Source organism: Diachasma alloeum, unplaced genomic scaffold (genome assembly GCF_001412515.2).
Source record: "Diachasma alloeum isolate Michigan unplaced genomic scaffold, Dall2.0 Dall_scaffold_00484, whole genome shotgun sequence".
Taxonomy (NCBI): Eukaryota; Metazoa; Arthropoda; class Insecta; order Hymenoptera; family Braconidae; genus Diachasma; species Diachasma alloeum.
This window is the reverse complement of record NW_021680617.1, coordinates 50412-71586: the sequence shown is the minus strand read 5'-3', so window position 1 is coordinate 71586 and position 21175 is coordinate 50412. Positions and strand designations below refer to the sequence as shown.

Here is a 21175-nt window from a genome sequence, read left to right as displayed (position 1 = left end):
TTCAACTCTCTGTCATTTGATTGAGCCACTAATTGAGTTAAGAATTGTAGGAATATATCTGCCACCTCGTCGTGCTCGTTACATCTCAATTTAAAGTAATTGAACAAAAAGGGAAATCTTCAGGATTAAAAAGAAAATGTCAATAGAAAATAATAATAGTGTTTGGTTCTTACTTATTTCCATAATTTATAATAGGCACCGTTCGCTACACAACTTCGTGAGCTCTAAACATTTGTTATCAATTATAATATACTATTAAAGCATAAAATTCAGTTTTTAACAAACGTTTTTGGTGACACATTCCTTAAAAAATGATAGAAATTATCTATAAACAGAAGGAAATTAAATTATGATCCTGTAGAAAGTAGGAAGTAGAAACTGTAGGAAGACTTTACAAGTTTTTAACAATTATTCTTAATGATACAATACGTCAAATCACAAAGTTATCACATTTGTATCTTCCTGAAGACTTCTTGGTACATTTATGAATGAATATTAAATTTACGTTCCATCCAAGTTATATTAAATGATTTAATCATCAGAGTCTGATTCACTATCAGATTTCCTCTTCCTCCTCTTTCTTGAGTTGCACAAACCTTTCAATCAATTAGAAATGTCTCCAAGACTTCAAGAACTTTTCCCTACATTTTCATTGTATCAGAATGACGTTCTTTCACTCCGTCTTCGCTCTTCTGCCTCTCCACTCCTAAGGCCTCGAGATGCAATTGCAATTTAGTTTTTTTAGATTTGCGAAGATGAGTATTGTACTCTGGATCGTCAGGCTCAATCTTGTCTTCTGCTGCCTTTGCTTCAAAGTTATTATCAGGCATATTAGGGTCTACTACGATGTTCGCTGCTCCTCTACGTGATGATGCAATTGCAACAGATTTAGATTTGGGATTTTCCTTCAGAATTTCGTACATCGCGTCGAAATATTGCCAGTCGATACGCCTAGCGCCAGTGGCTTTAGCTGATCGATTGTCAAGCATTTTATGGAACTGTCTCTTCAATCTCATCCATTTATCTTTCACTTGCTGTATGTCATGATAACCTCCTTCCTTGGAGTGATCCTTGACAAATTTTCTCCACAACATTTCGTTTCTAATGACTGTATCATCAAATAATTTTTGATTCGCTTTGTAGTAATTGATGAGACTTAATGTCTGTTTATCCGACCACGGGCGCCGAGGAGCTGGAGCCGCTTGAGGTACTAGATTGGCCACTTCTGCATTACTATCATCACTGCCCACATGCTCGGGAGGGCCTTTTTTACTTTCAGGAGGTATTGGATCACTTTCAGCCGCTTCAGTGAACACGAGGTCACGAAAAAAAGATTGCTTATCCAATGTCGAAAGAACTAGATACTGTCCTCGAGGGTTTTGAATGTACTCTCCAGTACCAGGATCAATCATGAGCGTGTATTCAGTATCAAGATCTACCCCTTCTGCCATTTCTGAAAACCAACAGACGCAAGGGATAAATTAAAATAGAGAATACCTCAACTCCTTCGGAGGATATGATAGCAAAACTGATAGATAATTCCAACTAGATTGGAGTGTATATATTGTTCAATTGCGTGAATTATTTCTACTAATTAACAAACATATTTTGAAGTGAATTATAAACGTTGAATAATGAGTCCAAGGACTTACCAGTATAATCCTTATGCAATCGCAGACTCCAAGCCAAATGAATGTATACAATAAACACTATTAATTATTAAATATACCAATTTTTCTACCCTCGAAAATTATTGAACTCAAGAACTTGGTTATGTTCTCACCGACGAATCACCATCGCAATCCGAACACACCAAGTGACAGCGCCAACGACACGCACAGGTGATTGACAACCTCAAACCGCACGATTTTAGGTCAAACACTCACCAGGCGACACTTTCACCCTCAAAACGAACAGGCCCCTGGATAAGTGTTTATACGACCTTTTCGCTCGATTTTTCAAAAATTTTCTAAATTGCTTGTAAAAAAAAAATTTTGGTTTCAGAAACATCGGCTCAGATGACTCAGAACCACCTGGAACGTAGAGATTTCATATCCCCTGGGAAAGTGTGTATACGACCGTTTGACATGAATTTCAAAATTTAAAAATTGACGCGTAAAAAAATCAAAAAATTTGTGTCGTAAAATTGAGCTCAGATGACTCGGAATCAACCAGAATGCGGAGATTTCATATTCCCTGGGAAAGTGTGTTTATACGACCTTATGGCCTGAATTTTCAAAAAAATGTTCAATTCCTTGTAAAAAAAATCAAAAATTTGTTTTCGAAAAGATAGGCTCAGATGACTCAGAATCATCTGAAACGTCGAGATTTCTGATTCCCCGAGATAGGATTTATACGACCTTTTGGTTCGATACAAGTGCGACGGGGTGGCACGAGTGTGAAGTTGGCGGCCCGAGGCGAAGCCGAGGGCTGCCAATCACCCGAGTTAAAACACCCCGTCGCACGTGTATCCGAAATATATTTTTTGTTAGTGATGCTACGTTCAGCGAGTGCCGAACTGTGCCATTTTTCCTTTACTAGTAAACGAAAAGTCGAAACATGTAAACGAAAAGACTTTGCGTTTACTAGTAAATGAAAAGGCACTTTTCGACACGGGCTGAACGTAGCAGCAGTGACAAAATATATACTATTTATTTATATATTTCGTAACGAGTGCAAAAAAGTGTTTTTTGGCGAGTGGGAGGTTTATATGATATAATCCCACGAGCTAAAAAACATTTTTTCACGAGTTACGAACAATATTTTTCATCACAATGTGGCGGAAATTGTACTTTTAGGCACGCGGAGCGGGGCCGAAAAGTTCACTTTTCGTCACAGCGTGATGAAAAATTTTGATACGGCCTTTCGACCGAAGGCACGCGAAATTATTAATTATTATAATTTTACATTTTTTGGGGTTTTGCAAACACCACGGATACATCCCAAAATTAGCAAAAACTTCAAATTTGAAGAAAAAATGGAATAACGCGTTTTTATTGGTGGTCTTACTAGCGTGAAAAAAACCTGCAAGGCCTTGAAAAAACAAAAAAAACTAACAAGAAAAATTAAAAATTATCATAAAAAATTAGGGAAAAACTCCCTAATTCTATTGTAATATACCAAAGTCGGTGTTTCCGTTGTGGCCTTGCCAATTTTTGGTACCTATCAACTTTTGAACAAAGTTGAAAAAGTTCATTTTGCCTTACCCTCTCTTATTTACCAGATGTCGACTGTTGACATACAACGTATAGACCAATTAGTCATTCCTGTTGATTGTTGGTTCATCTTTGTGGAATCAGTGAATTAGTGTGTATGTATGTTGAGGTCTGAAGAAAGAACCTATTGAAATGGTATGGAGAAGTGAAAAGTCGTTGTGTCGCCAGATATTTAGAATAAGAGTTCATTATAGACTAAATATTAGACACCATAAGTTTTCGAAGAATATTGCGTGGAAGAAAAAGGTTTGTAGCGTATGCTCGAGTGAAGTGTGAAATGAAAAGTGTTTATGCTGTGTGACAGTTTTATTACGGTCTTGTTTAGTTTTGAGAGTTTTCTTGGGTGAATGAGGGTGGCCTGGATGACGAACAGTGAGGTCACTTTTTGGAACAAAGGGTGTATTGGTTGAGAATGAGTGGGAGAGAGAAAGAGCATTTTGAAATAGAGAAAGAAAAGAGTGTTTGCCCGAATGAGAGAACGAAGAGTAAGTCAGTTGTAATCGGACGGATGTCGCGTGAAGATGTAGAGCAGCTTAGCTCATTTGAAGATGTACTTTTACTAATTCGATTTTAACTCAAATATATGCTTATTATTCCATTAAAATAAATATCCTATGTCCTCATGATTATGATCCTACAAATTGGGGGCTCGTCCGGGATCATGTCAAGGCAATAAAGATATTTTAAAGTGGAGTGATGACATTTTAAAGGTGAAGTCAATGGTGACAACTCATACCTGGGAATTCGGTTAAAGTGCGTGCGGTACACAATAGGCAGACGGCCACTCGATTTTTTGTGTAGCGTATTTAAGGTGTTAAAATGACTGGTTCCGTGACAGCTGAGGCGTATGAGGAGTTGGACATTGAGGAGTTGAGGAGCAAACTCCAAGTGCTTGGCCTATCGACCAAAGGGTCAAAGGAAGTGTTGATTAGTCGACTTAAAAAAGTTGATTNAAGGCAATAAAGATATTTTAAAGTGGAGTGATGACATTTTAAAGGTGAAGTCAATGGTGACAACTCATACCTGGGAATTCGGTTAAAGTGCGTGCGGTACACAATAGGCAGACGGCCACTCGATTTTTTGTGTAGCGTATTTAAGGTGTTAAAATGACTGGTTCCGTGACAGCTGAGGCGTATGAGGAGTTGGACATTGAGGAGTTGAGGAGCAAACTCCAAGTGCTTGGCCTATCGACCAAAGGGTCAAAGGAAGTGTTGATTAGTCGACTTAAAAAAGTTGATTTGACACGTAAGTCGAAAGATCTCCCCATGGAAGACAATGAAGAAGAAGAAAGTGAACATGAAGACAATTTGGATACTCTGGAAGTTGGTGAACTCAAAGCTCGATTACGTGCCTTACAACTCAAGGTGACGGGTAAAAAGGCGGCACTGGTCGAACGCTTGAGGTCAGCAGAGTCAACGGTGAAAAGTGGTGAAATTGTCGATGGTGTTAATGGCAAGAATGGCGATAACTCTCACAAAGAAGAAGTAAATGATTTTGAAAAGTTGAAGTCCAAAGATTTGAAGTCACGACTCAAAGAATTGGGATTGAAGACGTGGGGCACGAAGGCAGTACTGATCACAAGACTAAAGGCGGCTCTGGAGGGAAAAGATGACAGCAGTTCAGAAAGTGAAGAAAGTGACGAGAGTTCTGACAATGACTCTGAAGACGACAGTCAGGGTAAACGAGAAACACATGTTGTGAACAATGGGCTCAACGCAGGCGAGAACAGTGGGATGTATCGTTTGTTCGGTTATCCACGTTCTACATTGACGTTTAAAGATGTTGAAGATGCTCTTGAAAGATTCAGTGGTGATGGAAGCCAAAATATTCGACATTGGTTTTCTACTTTCGAAGAAACCGCGGAAAAGTGTTCGTGGTCAGAGGCACAAAAGGTGATTTATGCAAAGAAGTTATTAGATGGATCTGCAAAATTATTTGCAAATTACGAGTGTCATGCCAAGGAGTGGAGTAAATTAAAGAAACGGTTAATTAAAGAATTTTCCAAAACGGTGAACAGTAAACAAGTGCATGAACAGTTGGGTAATGTGAAGAAAAAAAGTGACGAAAGTTATGAAGCATATGTATATCGCGTATTAGAGATGGCTAGCCACGGTGACATTGAGTTAGAGGCTAAGCTACAGTACATTATCGATGGTATTCAAGATGAAGAAGTGAATAAATCAATTTTATATGGTGCATCGACGGTGAAAGAGTTAAGGAAAAAATTGAAGCAGTATGAGACGCAGAAGAAAAATAGTAGAACGAAGGCGAACGTGAAGCAACCCCAGAAAAATGATAAGATGAAGATGTCGAATCACACACGAGATGGTGGAAAAAACAAATTGCATTGTTTTAATTGTGGCAGCAAGGCGCACTTCGGTGATAATTGTCCAGACAAGGAAAAAGGGCCAAGATGTTTTAACTGCAATGAATTTGGACATTTGTCTACAAAGTGTACAAAAGAAAAGAAAAATACCAGAGGTGAAAAGGGAAAAGAAGAAAAAAAGAGAAGAATCGTTGTGACGCGTTAAAATCAGGGGACAAGAAAACATATAAGCAGGTCAAAATTTTGGGTAAAGAGGTTACAGCTGTGTTGGATTCAGGGAGTGACTTACATCTGGTGCGGTCAAGTTGCTACGTGAGGCTCGGAGCTCCGAAGCTCGAGTCAAAGACCATCCCTTTTGACGGTGTTGGTGCGCTAAACCAACGTACACTTGGGCGTTTTAAGGCGGATATAATTATCGACGATTTGACGTTTAAATTCAATTTTGATGTAGTTCCAGATGAATTTCTCGGACACGATTTATTAGTGGGTGGTGAATTGTCTGATCATGCGGAAGTACGAGTAAAACACAGACAAGCAGTTTTGAAGAAAATTGAATCGGATGAAAATTTTGTGGAGACAGGTGACACTGGCTGGAATGAGGTATTGGTTATCAATGTGTGTGAAGTGACTGAAAATGACTATGAGGTTTCGATTCAACACGTAATTGATCCACAAATCAAGGGTGAATTACGAGAGTTAGTGGAGAATTACACACCGACGAAAACGAAAGATACGGGGGTAAAAATGCGGATTATTTTACAAGATGATGTACCTGTATCTCAGCATCCACGACGACTCTCAGCTGAGCAGAAAAAACGAGTGAATGAAATTATTGAGAAGTGGATCGACGAAGGTGTTGTGAAACCGAGTGTATCCGATTATGCTAGCCCTATAGTGCTGAGGGAGAAGGAAAATGGGTCACTGAGACTCTGTGTTGATTATCGGTTACTCAATAAAAAAATCATAAAGGACAGAAATCCGTTGCCATTGATCGAGGATCAATTAGTCCAATGATTACAAGTGGTGTCGTTTTGGTTTATTTGGATGATTTAATTATTCCTGCTAAAGACGAAAAAGAAAACNACCGGTTACAAGATGCGCGAGTGTTTTCCACGTTGGATTTAAAAGACGGATTTTTTCATGTACCGGTCGAGGAAGAGAGTGTCAAGTATACGGCGTTTGTGGTACCAGATGGGCACTACGAATTCTTGAAAGTTCCCTTTGGACTATGTAACTCACCGGCAGTTTTCCAGAGACACATTAGAGCAGTTTTTCGTCCAATGATTACAAGTGGTGTCGTTGTGGTTTATTTGGATGATTTAATTATTCCTGCTAAAGACGAAAAAGAAAACTTGGAGAAGTTGAAAATTGTGTTGAACACGGCGAGTGAGTACGGTTTGGTGATAAACTGGAGAAAGTGTAAATTGTTGGTGAAACGAGTTGAGTATTTGGGATACATTGTGGAGGCTGGACAGATTCAACCTTCCGATAAGAAGACATTAGCGGTGGCAAAATTCCCGATTCCAAAAACAGTGAAACAGGTGCAAAGTTTTTTAGGACTCACGGGGTATTTTCGAAAATTTATTCCCCAATTTGCTGTGGAGGCACGCCCCTTATCTCAGTTGCTGAGAGATGGTGTCAAATTTGAATTTGGTGACAAACAAAAAGCATCATTCGAGAAGTTAAAGGCGGCATTGACAACAGCTCCAGTGCTCAAATTGTATCGTGTTGGTGCGGAGACAGAGTTACACACAGATGCGTGTATGGGTGGACTAGGCGCTGTGTTACTACAGAAAGATCCCGAGGATGGTAAGCTACATCCGGTCTATTATGCGAGCTGGAAGACGACACCCGCTGAGGAAAAATTCACCAGCTACGAATTGGAGATATTGGCCGTTGTGAAGGCGTTGGACAAATTTCGGGTTTATTTGTTGGGCATTCATTTTAAGATTGTGACAGACTGTCAAGCGTTTGTGTGGACGATGAAAAAGAAAGACTTGTTGTTGAAAGTGTCACACTGGGCGTTATTAATTGATCAATTTGATTACACGATTGAACATCGGCCAGGTATGTCCATGCGTCATGTCGATGCATTAAGCAGAAACCCAGTTGAGATTTTATTAGTGCAGGAAGGCCGAGACAGTTTGATCGAGAAAATTAAAAAAGCGCAAAAAGAAGATCCTGAGTTGAAGAAAATAATTGAATCAGTTCAAGCTGGACAAAATGATGATTTTTCGATGTTAAAAAGAGGTGTATTGTATCGCGAGGTTGGTGGAGATGAACTCATGGTGATACCCAAAGCGATGCAGTATGACGTCATCAAGCAGGCTCATGAACAAGGACATTTTGGCTGGAATAGAGTCGAATTTATGTTGAAACGTGAGTATTGGTTTCCTAACATGAGACAAAAAATTCAGAAGGTGATTGAAAGTTGCGTGAAATGTATAGTTTTGGAGAAAAAGTATGGGAAAAGTGATGGATTGTTAAATCCCATTGAAAAGGGCACTGTTCCATTGGACACTTATCACATTGACTATTTGGGTCCAATGCCCTCCACGAAGAAGGCATACAATCATTTGTTTGTTGTGGTTGATGCTTTTACCAAGTTTTCATGGCTGTATCCAACGAAATCGACGACAGCAGAAGAAGCGATTGGCAGACTCAAATTACAGGCGGTGACTTTTGGAAATCCCAGGCGAATTGTTTCCGATCGAGGCACTGCGTTTACGGCTAACGCGTTCGATGAGTATTGCAAGGCAGAAAACATTGAACATGTTCTAATTACAACAGGTGTACCACGGGCGAATGGTCAGGTGGAGAGAATGAACCGCGTGATTATTCCAATTTTATCAAAGTTGTCAACAGACAATCCCATGGAATGGTGGAAACACGTTGGTCAGGTGCAACAATTTATGAACTCTACACTCAGCAGAAGTACGAAGAAAACACCTTTCGAATTATTAATTGGTGAAAAAATGAAGTTAGCTGATGATCAACAATTGAGACAATTGGTGGAAGATGAATTCATCAAGTTGTACGAAGAGAAACGCACAACTCTTCGTGATGAAGCGAGACAAAACATTTTGAAAATCCAAGAAGAAAATAAGAGGACATTCAACCGAAAGAGAAAACCGGCTGAGGGCTACGCAGTTGGTGATTTAGTCGCCATTCAACGTACACAGTTTGGAGGAGGACTCAAGCTGTACCCTAAGTTTTTGGGTCCGTACAAAATCGTTACGGTCATGCGCAATAATCGGTATGTAGTGGAAAAGGTTGGAGACCACGAGGGTCCCAATCGTACGAGCTCTGCAGCAGATTTTATGAAGCCTTGGGCTAAGACGATCAAGGATTACGACGAGTGGTTCACTGATGACGAGGATGATGCTGTTGAGGAAAATGGCAAAAAGTGAATCGTGGTATCGAGGTCGATACCAGTGCAGGATGGCAGGTTGTGGAATCAGTGAATTAGTGTGTATGTATGTTGAGGTCTGAAGAAAGAACCTATTGAAATGGTATGGAGAAGTGAAAAGTCATTGTGTCGCCAGATATTTAGAATAAGAGTTCATTATAGACTAAATATTAGAGACGATAAGTTTTCGAAGAATATTGCGTGGAAGAAAAAGGTTGTTTGTAGCGTATGCTCGAGTGAAGTGTGAAATGAAAAGTGTTTATGCTGTGTGACAGTTTTATTACGGTCTTGTTTAGTTTTGAGAGTTTTCTTGGGTGAATGAGGGTGGCCTGGATGACGAACAGTGAGGTCACTTTTTGGAACAAAGGGTGTATTGGTTGAGAATGAGTGGGAGAGAGAAAGAGCATTTTGAAATAGAGAAAGAAAAGAGTGTTTGCCCGAATGAGAGAACGAAGAGTAAGTCAGTTGTAATCGGACGGATGTCGCGTGAAGATGTAGAGCAGCTTAGCTCATTTGAAGATGTACTTTTACTAATTCGATTTTAACTCAAATATATGCTTATTATTCCATTAAAATAAATATCCTATGTCCTCATGATTATGATCCTACATCTTCATATGAGGATAAATTTCAAGAGACTTCTTATATCTTTGAATGCTTTAAATGAAAAAAAAATTTCTTGTTTCTAGACATATTTCCGACGAAAGATTTTTCCAAAAATTTGTTCTTAAATCGCTCATTATGAAGATAACTGCACACAATCTGTCGACAGTTGACACTTGGTTAAATATTAAATTATATTGACAAATTAATAATTTTAGGAAGGACGGGCAAGATGAATTTTTTAAATAAGACGATCAAAAACTAAGTGTTTCCAATCAAATTCGAGATGGAATTCGATAGAATTTGTTAGTGAATGCAATCATTTTTTTTGTTGATTTTTTCAAATAAATATTTCAATGTTTGAAAATAACTGCTATGATTTCCTCCAGACAATATACTTCAACTATATAGTTTAATGTTTTTTCCTTCGTTTTTTCGATGGGAATCGTGAGTCTTATTATCATCAAGTAATAAAGAAATGTCGGTGATCTTACTATCAGCGGATGAAGAATTGTAATCACCTATACTTGATATCTCCAAGGAGACCCAGAAAGTCAAAATGAGGATATGGAAAATTAGCAACTTTTGCTGGATATGACTGTTCATGATATGAGTGGAACCACGAACGAGAAGGTCGCAAATGGGAAAGGTATCGTTGATGTGTCTATGAATACAGTAGAAAAGGTAAGGAGAAAGCAAAATGTGTTGAAAATTTGAGTTTTTCCACCGCACTAATCTACTTCAGCTTAATCTTTACTACTTCTTCAGGAATTCCACGATATAAGCAACGCAGAAGTAGTATTCGGGAGTGATGATCAGCTGACCAATAAAAATCCCAAAACCGATGCAACAGAGACTGCTCTTTCCACGCGACCAGCCATCAGAGTAAGTAATCCACTTTCCCCCCCAATCCCCCCCTTCCAATACAGGAAATCATTATTTGTATCTCCCTAGAAATCTGATGTTCCCATTGAGAGAAGCAAGAAGAGACCTCGGTACCTCTCCCCAATTGAAGTCGATTTAACCCAAGTCGATCATCCTACCCAGAAACCCGGGATTCATCAAGTACACTCAGAAGAAGAACGTCCCATCGACTTGGGTGGAGAAAAAGAGAATCCAGAGTCGAATCAGTCAGAGCCCAGTTCTCTAAACTCTAATAATGCCCAAATAAAGTCCAACAATCTGCAACACCAAGAGTCTCTATCAGATTCATCACTCACTGTACCCGCAATCAAACCTTCAGGATCCGAGCTGGGAGTGAAGAGAGTGGATCATCCTACCCGGGAACCCCAGATTCATCAAGTACACTGAGAAGAAGAATGTCTCATCAACTTGAGGGGAGAAAAACAGAATCCAGAGTCAAATCAGTCAGAACCCAGTTCTTCAAACTCTAATAATACCCAAACAAAGTCCAACAATCTGCAAAACCAAGAGTACCCATCCGAGCTATCACTCACTGCACCCTCAATCAATGCTTCAGACTCCGAGCTTGGAACTCAGAGAGTGGTTGCGATCGATGAAGTGGCAAAACTGGGAAAAATTCAGAAACCGGGGAACCCAAGAGAAGCACTAAATGGTCGCAAAACCACAACGATCGGTTTACCTAGTAAGATGCCTGGAGGGATTCAAAAGAATCAGCAGAACCGTAGGAAACGAGGAATAGCTTTTACATCTAGGAATACTGAGACTAAAACACAGATGTTGGTAACGTGGTTGCTGGGCAAGTACGATGAGCACCGTAATTTCGAGGCTTCAACAATTCGAACGGATGAAGTTGATTACACCCACCTCGACGATTCATTCATCGACACCCCTCCCCCCTCCCCCTGTAGGAATTGAGGTTGTTGAGGGATGTAACAATTCACTAACAAATGTAATTAGTATTTAAATTACAGTTTAATCAAGACGTTCAGAAGATATATACAAAAGAGAAAGAATAATCAAAGTGATCTGATCGGAGGTCAGTGTTAGACTATACTGACTATCTTAAATCGCGTAAGACGGGAATTTGGATACGCATGACAATAGGTGCGAGCGAGAGGTATTTTATACTGGGCGCATGACAGAGCGCGATGATGTCACCGATGTCCAGTCGTCTCTCAGCGTTGTCGTATCCGCGCGTGTGTTACGCGTTAGTGTGTGTGTAGCGAGACGCTATACCCCCTCCCCGACGATCTTAAGCTGTTGGTGAAACTCATGGAACATGATGCCCAAAAGCAATTTTCACATCATCTTACCAAAAAACGCAACGCAGATGATTCCAAATGCTTCGTATGTGCTCATAGATCACATTCTTCGTGTCCTAGTGTCCTTATATGTGATGGCTGCTTAAAGTGGCATCATTTGATGTGTGTGGGCATGAAAAATTGCCCAGCAGGCAAATGTTATTGCAGCGAATGTTCAGCCACAACATAAAGGAATGTTCCACTTGAGATTCAGTAAACTCGACGGCACTTAACCTTTTTTTCTTTATTACACATTTTTAGTTACTTTCCTTTCATTATTGATGAGAGTTGTTTCTAATAAAAGATATGAATATTCTTATAATTCCATAATTTTATTTTTTTCTAACGACATTTCTGTCCACATTCAAACGAAAGAGAACAATCTTCCTCGCCACAGTAAGAACATTCCTGGTATCAGGCAGAAAATCCAAGGTAAAAACAAGGACAGTGAAAACGAATCTAGAAAAACACGCCGGGAAAAAACCTAATTGGCATGTGTTAACATGTTTGACCTTTTTGAAGACTCCCTCCTCTACTCTGTTTCCCTCATGTAGCCACTCCACTCGTCTCCTTCGTTTGGCTCTTTTGATGACTTTATTCGTCTCTCTCGTTTAACCCTGGTCGTCACCCCCCTGATCTTTAAAATTTTAAAGGCTCAAACCCATAATACAACTAGATCCGCGAGATAATTTCCCTACGCGATACTTACCACTAATCTCCCTTATATACCCTGTAGACATCACCATAGATCCACGGTAAAATCTCCCTTGCATCCACGGTAAAAAGTGGAAAAACTGCACGCCATTCACTCACCTTATATGCACGGGAAAAAAAATTACTATATATCCACGGTGAAAATCTTTCCTATATCCACGGTAAAGATGGGCCCGATGCACACCACTACTTACCTTACATCCATGGTAGAAATTACCGTATACCCACGGTAAAATATACCCTATATCCACGGTAAAATTTACCGTGGACCGTGTGAATAGACACTGCCAAAATTATTAATATTGTCGTCATGATATAAGAAATATATCAAAAATCTTCAGAAGTTTCAAATGAAAAGCGATGACGAGATCTTGGTTTGGCAGCTGGAGAGTAAGAGGACAAGCTGAAGTAATGGACGTTGAGATCGAGATCTAACAAGGGAGTAGGATTTATCTGCGGAGGTAGTCACTACTCTATATAGGGGTTTCGAATACCAGTGATTTTTCCGCACCGCATGTTCTTTTCTACTAGATAGAAAATTATTACTCTCATCAGTGCCCCCAATAATAAAAAAAGTTGATACACGAAAGCTGAAAAAAATTTTTTTTTCGCTTGAATTGCGTTCAAAAGAGTAAACTGCGACGCAAGTGGACGAGCTCGCCCCGGCACGTCCTACATAATTCAACCATTTTTCATACTAAGTTCGACACACGCAGGCGACACTCAGGCCCACCCACTGTCGCTCCGATAGACAAAGTTGCCCCGCTAGCCAAAATTTCCACTAGGGCATCAAAAAAATCCATCCATAAAATTTTTTAACTAATACTGCCGACGATTTCATGGCGGGTTCCCCTTTTCGAACTGGCGACTTATGTACTGTATAAAACTGACAAATGTGATATTCGAATTTTCTTAACAATTTTTTGTTTTGTTTTTCAAAGCCTATACGATATATGACTAGCACATGTGAAGTTTGAATTCACTCAAGAAATGGAAACATTTAGTTTTAAGAGACATGCAATAGGAAACCACCAAATGTAATGTTTAAATTTACTTGACAAGTATTTTTTGGTTCTTGAAGAATGTATGACATAAAACGGACAATATTTTTTTATGACTCATATTGAATAGTTCGAGGACTAGTTCAACGTCTTTTTGCTAAAATTGACCTTCTCAATTTCTCTGCATGGTCCTCTGGTATGAGAATATCTTCAGAAGTGTTGTCCCATGGAGCTTCGTACCACCTTTGGTACTCCATCAGTGCTCTCAATGTCTTTCTCTCAGATATTGTAGGTGTTGGTAAACTTTCTGAATCATCTTCCTGACCCTCGTCCAAATCTTCCTTGTTCTTATCAGGAAGTACCTGCTGCAGTACACCATCACTAACTTCTAACAGCTGCTCGTCCCTCAGAATCTTCCATCCAGGATCCCCTTTGTCATTCAGCTAGGCATTCAATCCTTCAGATGTAATATTTTCGGAACCCGCTGACGTGTTTCGTCATAAGCTGGAATATTTCTTCGGTACCATATAAATTTTTCCAGGAATTCTTCAGATTCACTTCTGTGACATGACGCCAAGCAAGAGCTATACCGGTACTCACATTGAGCAGGTACTATTTTTTGAAGAATTCCTTGTACTCAGTATCATTGTTCAGCAGTAAAACGTATTCTAACAGATATTTCTTATTTAATTACTTTTTTTTCGATAACCCCTTGATCCATGGGCCGTGTGAGTGCTGTGACATTAGGTGGCAAATAAAACACGGTGCAGAGTTCACTGAGAGCATTAAACTCTTCTGCTGGTGGATGAAGTGGTGCATTATCCAAGACGAAGATATTATAAGAGTCAGCCCCATGCTTTTTCTCCAGTTTTGGCAGAAACAGTTTGGTGTAGTATTCCACGAATGTCGGACGATCCATACATCTACTCTTCTGTCCTCTATAAAAAAGGGGGATCTGATCTGGATTCCTGAAGCATTGAGGCTTTTCCGAGTTACCAAGGAGCATCAAAGGAATCTTATGACTTCCACTGGCGTTTCCACAGAACATGACAGTCACTCGATCTTTAGGAATCTTCCGACCTGGTGCAGCTTGCTCCTCTTTAGAAACTAGGGTTTTGCGGGGGCGATGTCGTCGAAGCGAGTCCTGCTGCGTCTGCATTGTAGATATTGTCTCTATGATAATCATGCTCCCTTCCAGTTGTGTAACCAATCTTGCTTGAAAAGTTGGGGGACCATTGATCAATACATTCAGGATTCTCGTTTTTTCCTCTACAAGTGTCCCTGGCGGATCTGTCGATTGTAGAATCGAGTTGATCAGTATATCGATTCGTATGCGAGTGTAGTTCGATTCAGATCTCAGATTATTGATGGAATCGAAGATGACTCGACTCCATAGGAAGTCGATAGCTAGTGAATTTCGAATGACAAAAATTTATTGCACCAAAACTAGAACAACTCATGGGGTGGTCGATTATGAAAGACTCCTTACGGTCGGACCAGGATCAACTTGAAGAAAGTCGATTGTGACTCGATTGCCCGCATATTATTCACATCAATCGACCCACAATCGACCAGTTGTTGAGTCGTTTCATATAAGTGAATAATATGAAATCAATCGAGTAATAATCGACTCAAGGATCCGTCGATTCGCCCACTGGAATTATGAAAACTATTATGAAATGACTAAACAACTAGTCGATTGTGGGTCGATTAACTTGAATAATGAGGACAATCGAGTCACAATCGACCCAATGATCAGTCGATTCTCTCACTGAAATTATAAAAACTATTATGAAACGACTAAACAACTGGTCGATTGTGGGTCGATTGACTTGAATAATGAGGACAATCGAGTCACAATCGAGTCTTTCATAATCGACCACCCCATGAGTTGTTCATGTTTTGGTGCAATAAATTTTTGTTATTCGAAACTCACAAGCTGTCGACTTCCTATGAAGTCGATTCATCTTCGATTCCATCAATAATCTGAGATCTGAATCGAACTACACTCGCATACGAATCTATATACTGATCAACTCGATTCTACAATCGAGAGTTGATCGAATCTCAATCGCGAGATCCGCCAGGGAACTGTGTGGCGATGCAATTTGAGATGTGACGTCAAACGCACCCCTCACAGATTCGTCATGCGCAACAACTGTGGAAATGTGTCGAAGAGGGATGTAAGTGCTGGACTCATCAGGAATGGTCATGTGCCTGAATGTTCGATTCATATCTTCGAGAACTTCAGGAGGAGAGCCTACATTTATCAATCTAGCGCCGGACGGCATATTCGGCGAGCTGCTGAGCACTTCTAGACGAAGCGCAATATTGTCATTTAATCACTATAATACAACGCAATACCAATAGCTTGTAGACACTCTTTAAAACTAGAATCTTGTGTTTTGCACGTACTCTATACGTACTCTATACGTTCTTGGGTACCTATTATAATCTATGTGTAAGATATATAATCCATCTAATAGGGAACGGTTTATGTTTGAACGATGAGTCCCGTAAGATAGCTCAAGAAATATTGCACGGATTAGAGCACGTTATAGTTTTAAGTTCGTATCGTTAAAACTTCAATGGTTCTCAATTCATAATTTTAGGTGCTTCTCACTAGAAAGCGAATTTCAAAACCTAATGAAAAAAATTGAAATTTAAACGTAAAGATGAAAATTGAATTTCTTTTAGAAAATTAATTCGGAATACGTTATATTTTTCTGATTTTTGATTATTATTCTTTTCAAAAAAACATCATAATTTACCAATACATGTGATCGGTTCCGACAATAACATATTCAACACATTTAACATTTTCCATTGAATTTTCTTCTCATTTCATCTGGATTCCTTTCTGAATATGAATAGACAATAATTACTTACTACTAATGTTTTATTCGAAAACCTTGAGCAAACGACATGAATTTATTATTTCACAATGCAAAAGTCCCCAACCCAAAAAACTTCCATGCTTAATCCTTTCATTTTCACGCCAACTCGTGCAGGATGTTGCGGCTCGTTGAGCGTCACTGTTGTTATACTCCAGAAGGGTGTATCGAATGGGCTCGTGCACCGTGGGGGCGTGAGGAAGGGTTAGGGAGAACCAGAACATGGAGAAAATATCAGGGGATTTCTCTCACGGGTGGTGAGACTTACAGACGATAATAAACCAGAGTGCAATAAAATATAGTCGTAAGCAGAGCCCAAAGGCGATGACTTGTTTAGATCCCGTGTAGTGGGGAAGAGACGCTTCATTACCGAGTCCAAAGTTCATTGCTAACCCCTTAGGTAACGTTGGGGTGGAAATTCATCCCAAAACTCCACGGAGAATTAACTAGGAGGAATTGAGGAGTTGAGCAGCTTGGAATTCCCATTCAATCATTCAAGAATTTGTTAGTTGATTTCTTCATCATTTGTCTTTTATTCTTCGTCATCAAAAGATATTGATGATAGCGTGGAATTGCTCGTTGTCTTTTAGAAATGTCCGACTTTTTCCCACGATGAACAATAAATGAACAGTGACAGTGAAATTGCTAGAATTTCTGCTTGACCGCGCGTAGTATGCATAGATGATACAGCGCTCAAGAACTAGAGAGTATTATGAACAATAGAGGATTACAGCCTTAATAAGATGATCTATTGGTATTGCTTCATATTATAGTGCCTAAACCGTGTTAAGCTTGTTCTAAAAGTGCTCTGCAGTTCGTCGAATTTGCCATCCGACGCTATTTTCTGAAAAGTTATCTTTGGAATCTCTTTTGCAAGGAAAGTGTCAGTGTGATCCTAGGTGAAATTTGAATTTGAAAAAAAAACCTCATTAGAATGATTCGATAAGTGTTGAAAAACAGCGTTGAAATATTTGGGAGATAACGAGCTATTCAATCTTTGCGTTGCTTTTCACGTGTGTAAGAGCCAGTTCGATAAGTGTAATTTGTCGTCTTGATCAAGGTTCGTTTCTCCCTCAATCGTTGCTCGTAGTCGATGTCGTAAATTCTTTCCAAATCTTTGGTTGCAATTCCACCAATCCAACATTTTCTCGCAAGATCCCAAGACACCACTTCATCAAAATCATCCAATGTGTAGTTTAAATCTGTTCCTGACATTTCTTCAACATCCACTCACCCTCACTTTTATCTTGTTTTTCATACCATCTTCTTACGCCTTTCGCTTACAAGTGAAAGAGCAGCACAATAAAATACCATGCTGCAATCGAATTTGGCATTGAACTCCTCCTGGATTTTTAGAAAATTTTTCCAAAGTTCTATTGGACCACTATTCTAATCTATATATTGTGAGGTATTAGTCCAATCACGCATGCGGGTTTCATGCGTGTGGTCCTTCTAAAACTATAACATTTAATAACCAAAAAAAATTAATCATCTAACAATGACCACGTAAACTCAATCATTTTTTTTTAATCGTTATTTTACATCGCTTCGACCCGGTTAGGGTATACTGCGATGATGATAAAGATATTGAATGCTTAGATCGCACCATTCTACCCGGCCGGGATTTGAACTCGGAACCTTTCGCATGTGAGGCAACAAACTTACCCACTGCGCCAAGCCACCGGGCGTCAAACTCAATAATAAAAGATCCAACATATTCCCTAATATAATGAATAATTTAATATAAGAAATATCTGAAACGAAATGACGTGGATGACGTAAGGGACGCGAGGATCATCCGAATGCGAAGGTTACCTGAGAACCACGCGACAAAAGACAATAAATTTCCAAAAATCAATGAATGAATTGAACGAACCAATAATGTTCAATAATGAACAATACAGAAAATAGGCCAAAGGCCACTGAGTGCCGCGCCTGCAAGGCAAAGGCTCGAATTCTAACAACTCAAATGGTGCCAAAATAGCCTCTGGAGAAACGACTATTTTGACCACGCGAATACCCACAAGGATAATTACGCTCACCGCTTAACACGCGAGAAAATCCAGGATAAACTCGTCTGGACCCTCAGTACGGCAGCGAAATCAGGAGATGGCTGGAAAATCCAGACAAACACCAAAGATTAATTCACAATATTTACAGAAGCTCAAAGAGCGAAAAAAAACTTTATTTGCGCAGTGCGACTTCTCGGTGCTAAACCCCAGCGGAGAGTGTCTCGTTGGGACAATACATTACCCCGAGGTACCTCGAAATTCCCGATCAAATTCGCATTCAAATTGTGAACATTCATTCTATAATATTTCAAAAATTATCGGTCCCAAAACACTAGGACTTACGCCTCGCGATCGGAGGAATTGATCCGCGGTGAACGGCGCAGGAGCCAACATAATCCGTCGCTCCCTCGATGCTGCAGCATGAGTTTTTTATGTGGTGGCCTTGCGCCACAGAAACACGGTGGAGTCGTGTGGGCCACACGTAGAGGCGTGAGTTGCCTGCTGGCGTGCGTCTCCCGCATGTACGGTGGTATGAGTACCCCAGGCTCTGTGTGCGCGTCTTCGTAGGTGACTTCGTAGCTCCTTCCCCTACCATTTCGTCCACTCCGATTTGCCAGACGGGTGCTGACTTCCAAGTCAATGTCAACGAGCTCATTTCTGCGAAGACTTACAGACTCCTGGGCAAGACTAGATCTGTCCTAAGACAATCTGGTTTTCATTTCATCTGGACCAGAAACGAGGTTGTTTATGCCAAGTATAAGGAGAGAGACTTGGTCGACACGATCAACTCCCACGCCGACATCGACAGAGTAGCGAGCCCCCATCTAGCTACATCTACTTGACTGCCAGCACCTGAAATCTGCTCCTCAAGTCAACTGGTTTCGCGACAGGTCTCTTCTTCTCCTTCGCCTCAATCATCTTCAGTCAAGCCCTCTGAGAGTTCTACTTCAGCTACTGCCACCACTAATCAACTTCATGCTTGCTGTCTGAATGTAAATTCTCTTCATCGTCGTCTCGATACCATTAAAAGCTTTCTTAGTTCTCAATCTCTGGTTTATCATATCATTGTGGTCACTGAAACTTGGTTATCACCAGCCATCCCTAGCTCCATCCTCAATATTCCTAGCTATAGCTTATTAAGACGTGATCGCAATGAACATGGTAGCGTGGGCATCTACTATCATGCTTCTGTCCAAGCAACAGTTATCTCTGCCTCCACTTCTGTCTGGAAAGGCAAGCCTGGGAATGTTGAGTATCTCTTCTGTGAGATCCAACCTGTGGGCACTTCTCCAGTCTTCGTCGGAGCCATTTACCGCCCACCCCATGCTCCTTTTCATGTTCCTGACAACTTTACTGAGCTCTTGACGACGGCTCTGGACGGCTACAGTCATAAGGTGATTATGGGAGACTTCAATGCTAATCAACTGGCGGAGAATAATGCTGATGCTTTATATGTACGTTCGATGATGAGTGATCTTTCGTTGAAGTTGGTGAATCATGGTGTCACTCACTCAGCCCTCACATCCTCTACGTGGTTGGATCTCTGCCTTACTGATGATTGCGACACCATCACTGGATGGTATACATCAGATTGTCCGATGGCTGCTAGACACCACCTCATCTCTGCTTCCATCGCTATTGTTGGGTGCAAGCCTCGTACTACGTTCATTTCATCTCGCCAACTATCGCGGCTCCTGAGTGCTGATGTTGTTGGTCATTTCCAGAGGACTCTCCAATGCCATCCTCCCCCTGCATTTTCAAATCCTGATGATCAAGCAGGGAGCTTTACTGACACCTTCCTCGAGTTAGTCAACACTCATTCCCTGCTGTGCGAGATACTTGTGAATTCGGCAAAGACGGCTCCGTGGCTTGACGATAATCTGCGACATTCTTACCACCACGTGCAGTACCTCTATAGAAGGTTGAAGCGGCGCAGAATTCACCAGCGATTGCTTGAGTTCCATTTAGCCAGAAGTTTCCACCACTCCAAGCTAACCGAGGCTCATACCAGCTACTATTATTCGCGGCTATCCGGACTACAGGGTGCAGCACTGTGGAAGGAGCTTCGCAATCTTGCCTTAACGCCTGGCTCGTGCTCCAAACCTATCATTTCAGCAGATGTTCTCAACTTTCACTTTGCAGCAGTCTCCACGGTGTCGCCTGACGTTCAGCCTGCTTCCAGCATGGCCCAGCCTGTTCACAAATTGCCGTTGCCTCCAGTAGGGAGCAACTCTTCTCCTCCTGACTTGTCGTTTACCTTCTCCCACGTGAGTTGGCTTAACATGGAATCTGATGGAATCTCCAGACAGATGGTGTTGCATACCCTCCCAGCCTTGTCAGAGAGTCTTCTTGTCATCATGAACTGGTCGCTTCAGGACTGTGTCTTTCCTGCTATCTGTAAGAGAGCTATTATCATTCCTGTGTGCAAAGTTAGCTCTCCGAAGTCTCCTTCTGACTATCGACCAATTGCACTTCTACATTTTTTGGCGAAAGTCCTGGAGAAGTTGGTATTTAACCAACTGTCTTCTTACCTGCAGTAATGCAATCTACTGGATCCTCGGCAGTGTGGCTTCAGACCTGGCCACAGCACGCAGACGGCCTTGTTGAGACTTGTGAATGATGTCAGGCGGAATGCCCACGATGGCAAAGTCACCATCTTGGTCCTTTTCGACTTCTCTAAAGCATTTGACACTGTCTCTCACTCCCTGCTGCTGAGCAAGTTGGCTGGACTAGGACTTTCTGCTGGTGCCGTTGCTTGGTTTCGTTCTTACTTCAG

The 21175-nt window shown here is 40.7% G+C and overlaps 1 protein-coding gene across 1 annotated transcript; it reads right to left on the bottom strand.

Annotated features, from left to right (window-relative positions):
- Positions 1 to 180: 180 nt before the first annotated feature.
- LOC107042518 lies at positions 181 to 1824 on the bottom strand. The gene is made up of 2 exons (XM_015263586.1): positions 1653 to 1824; positions 181 to 1453 (listed from the first exon to the last, which is right to left on the bottom strand). Exon 2 carries the CDS (start codon positions 1449 to 1451, stop codon positions 642 to 644), a length of 810 nt encoding a protein of 269 aa, XP_015119072.1. The 5' UTR covers positions 1452 to 1453; positions 1653 to 1824; the 3' UTR covers positions 181 to 641.
- Positions 1825 to 21175: the final 19351 nt, after the last annotated feature.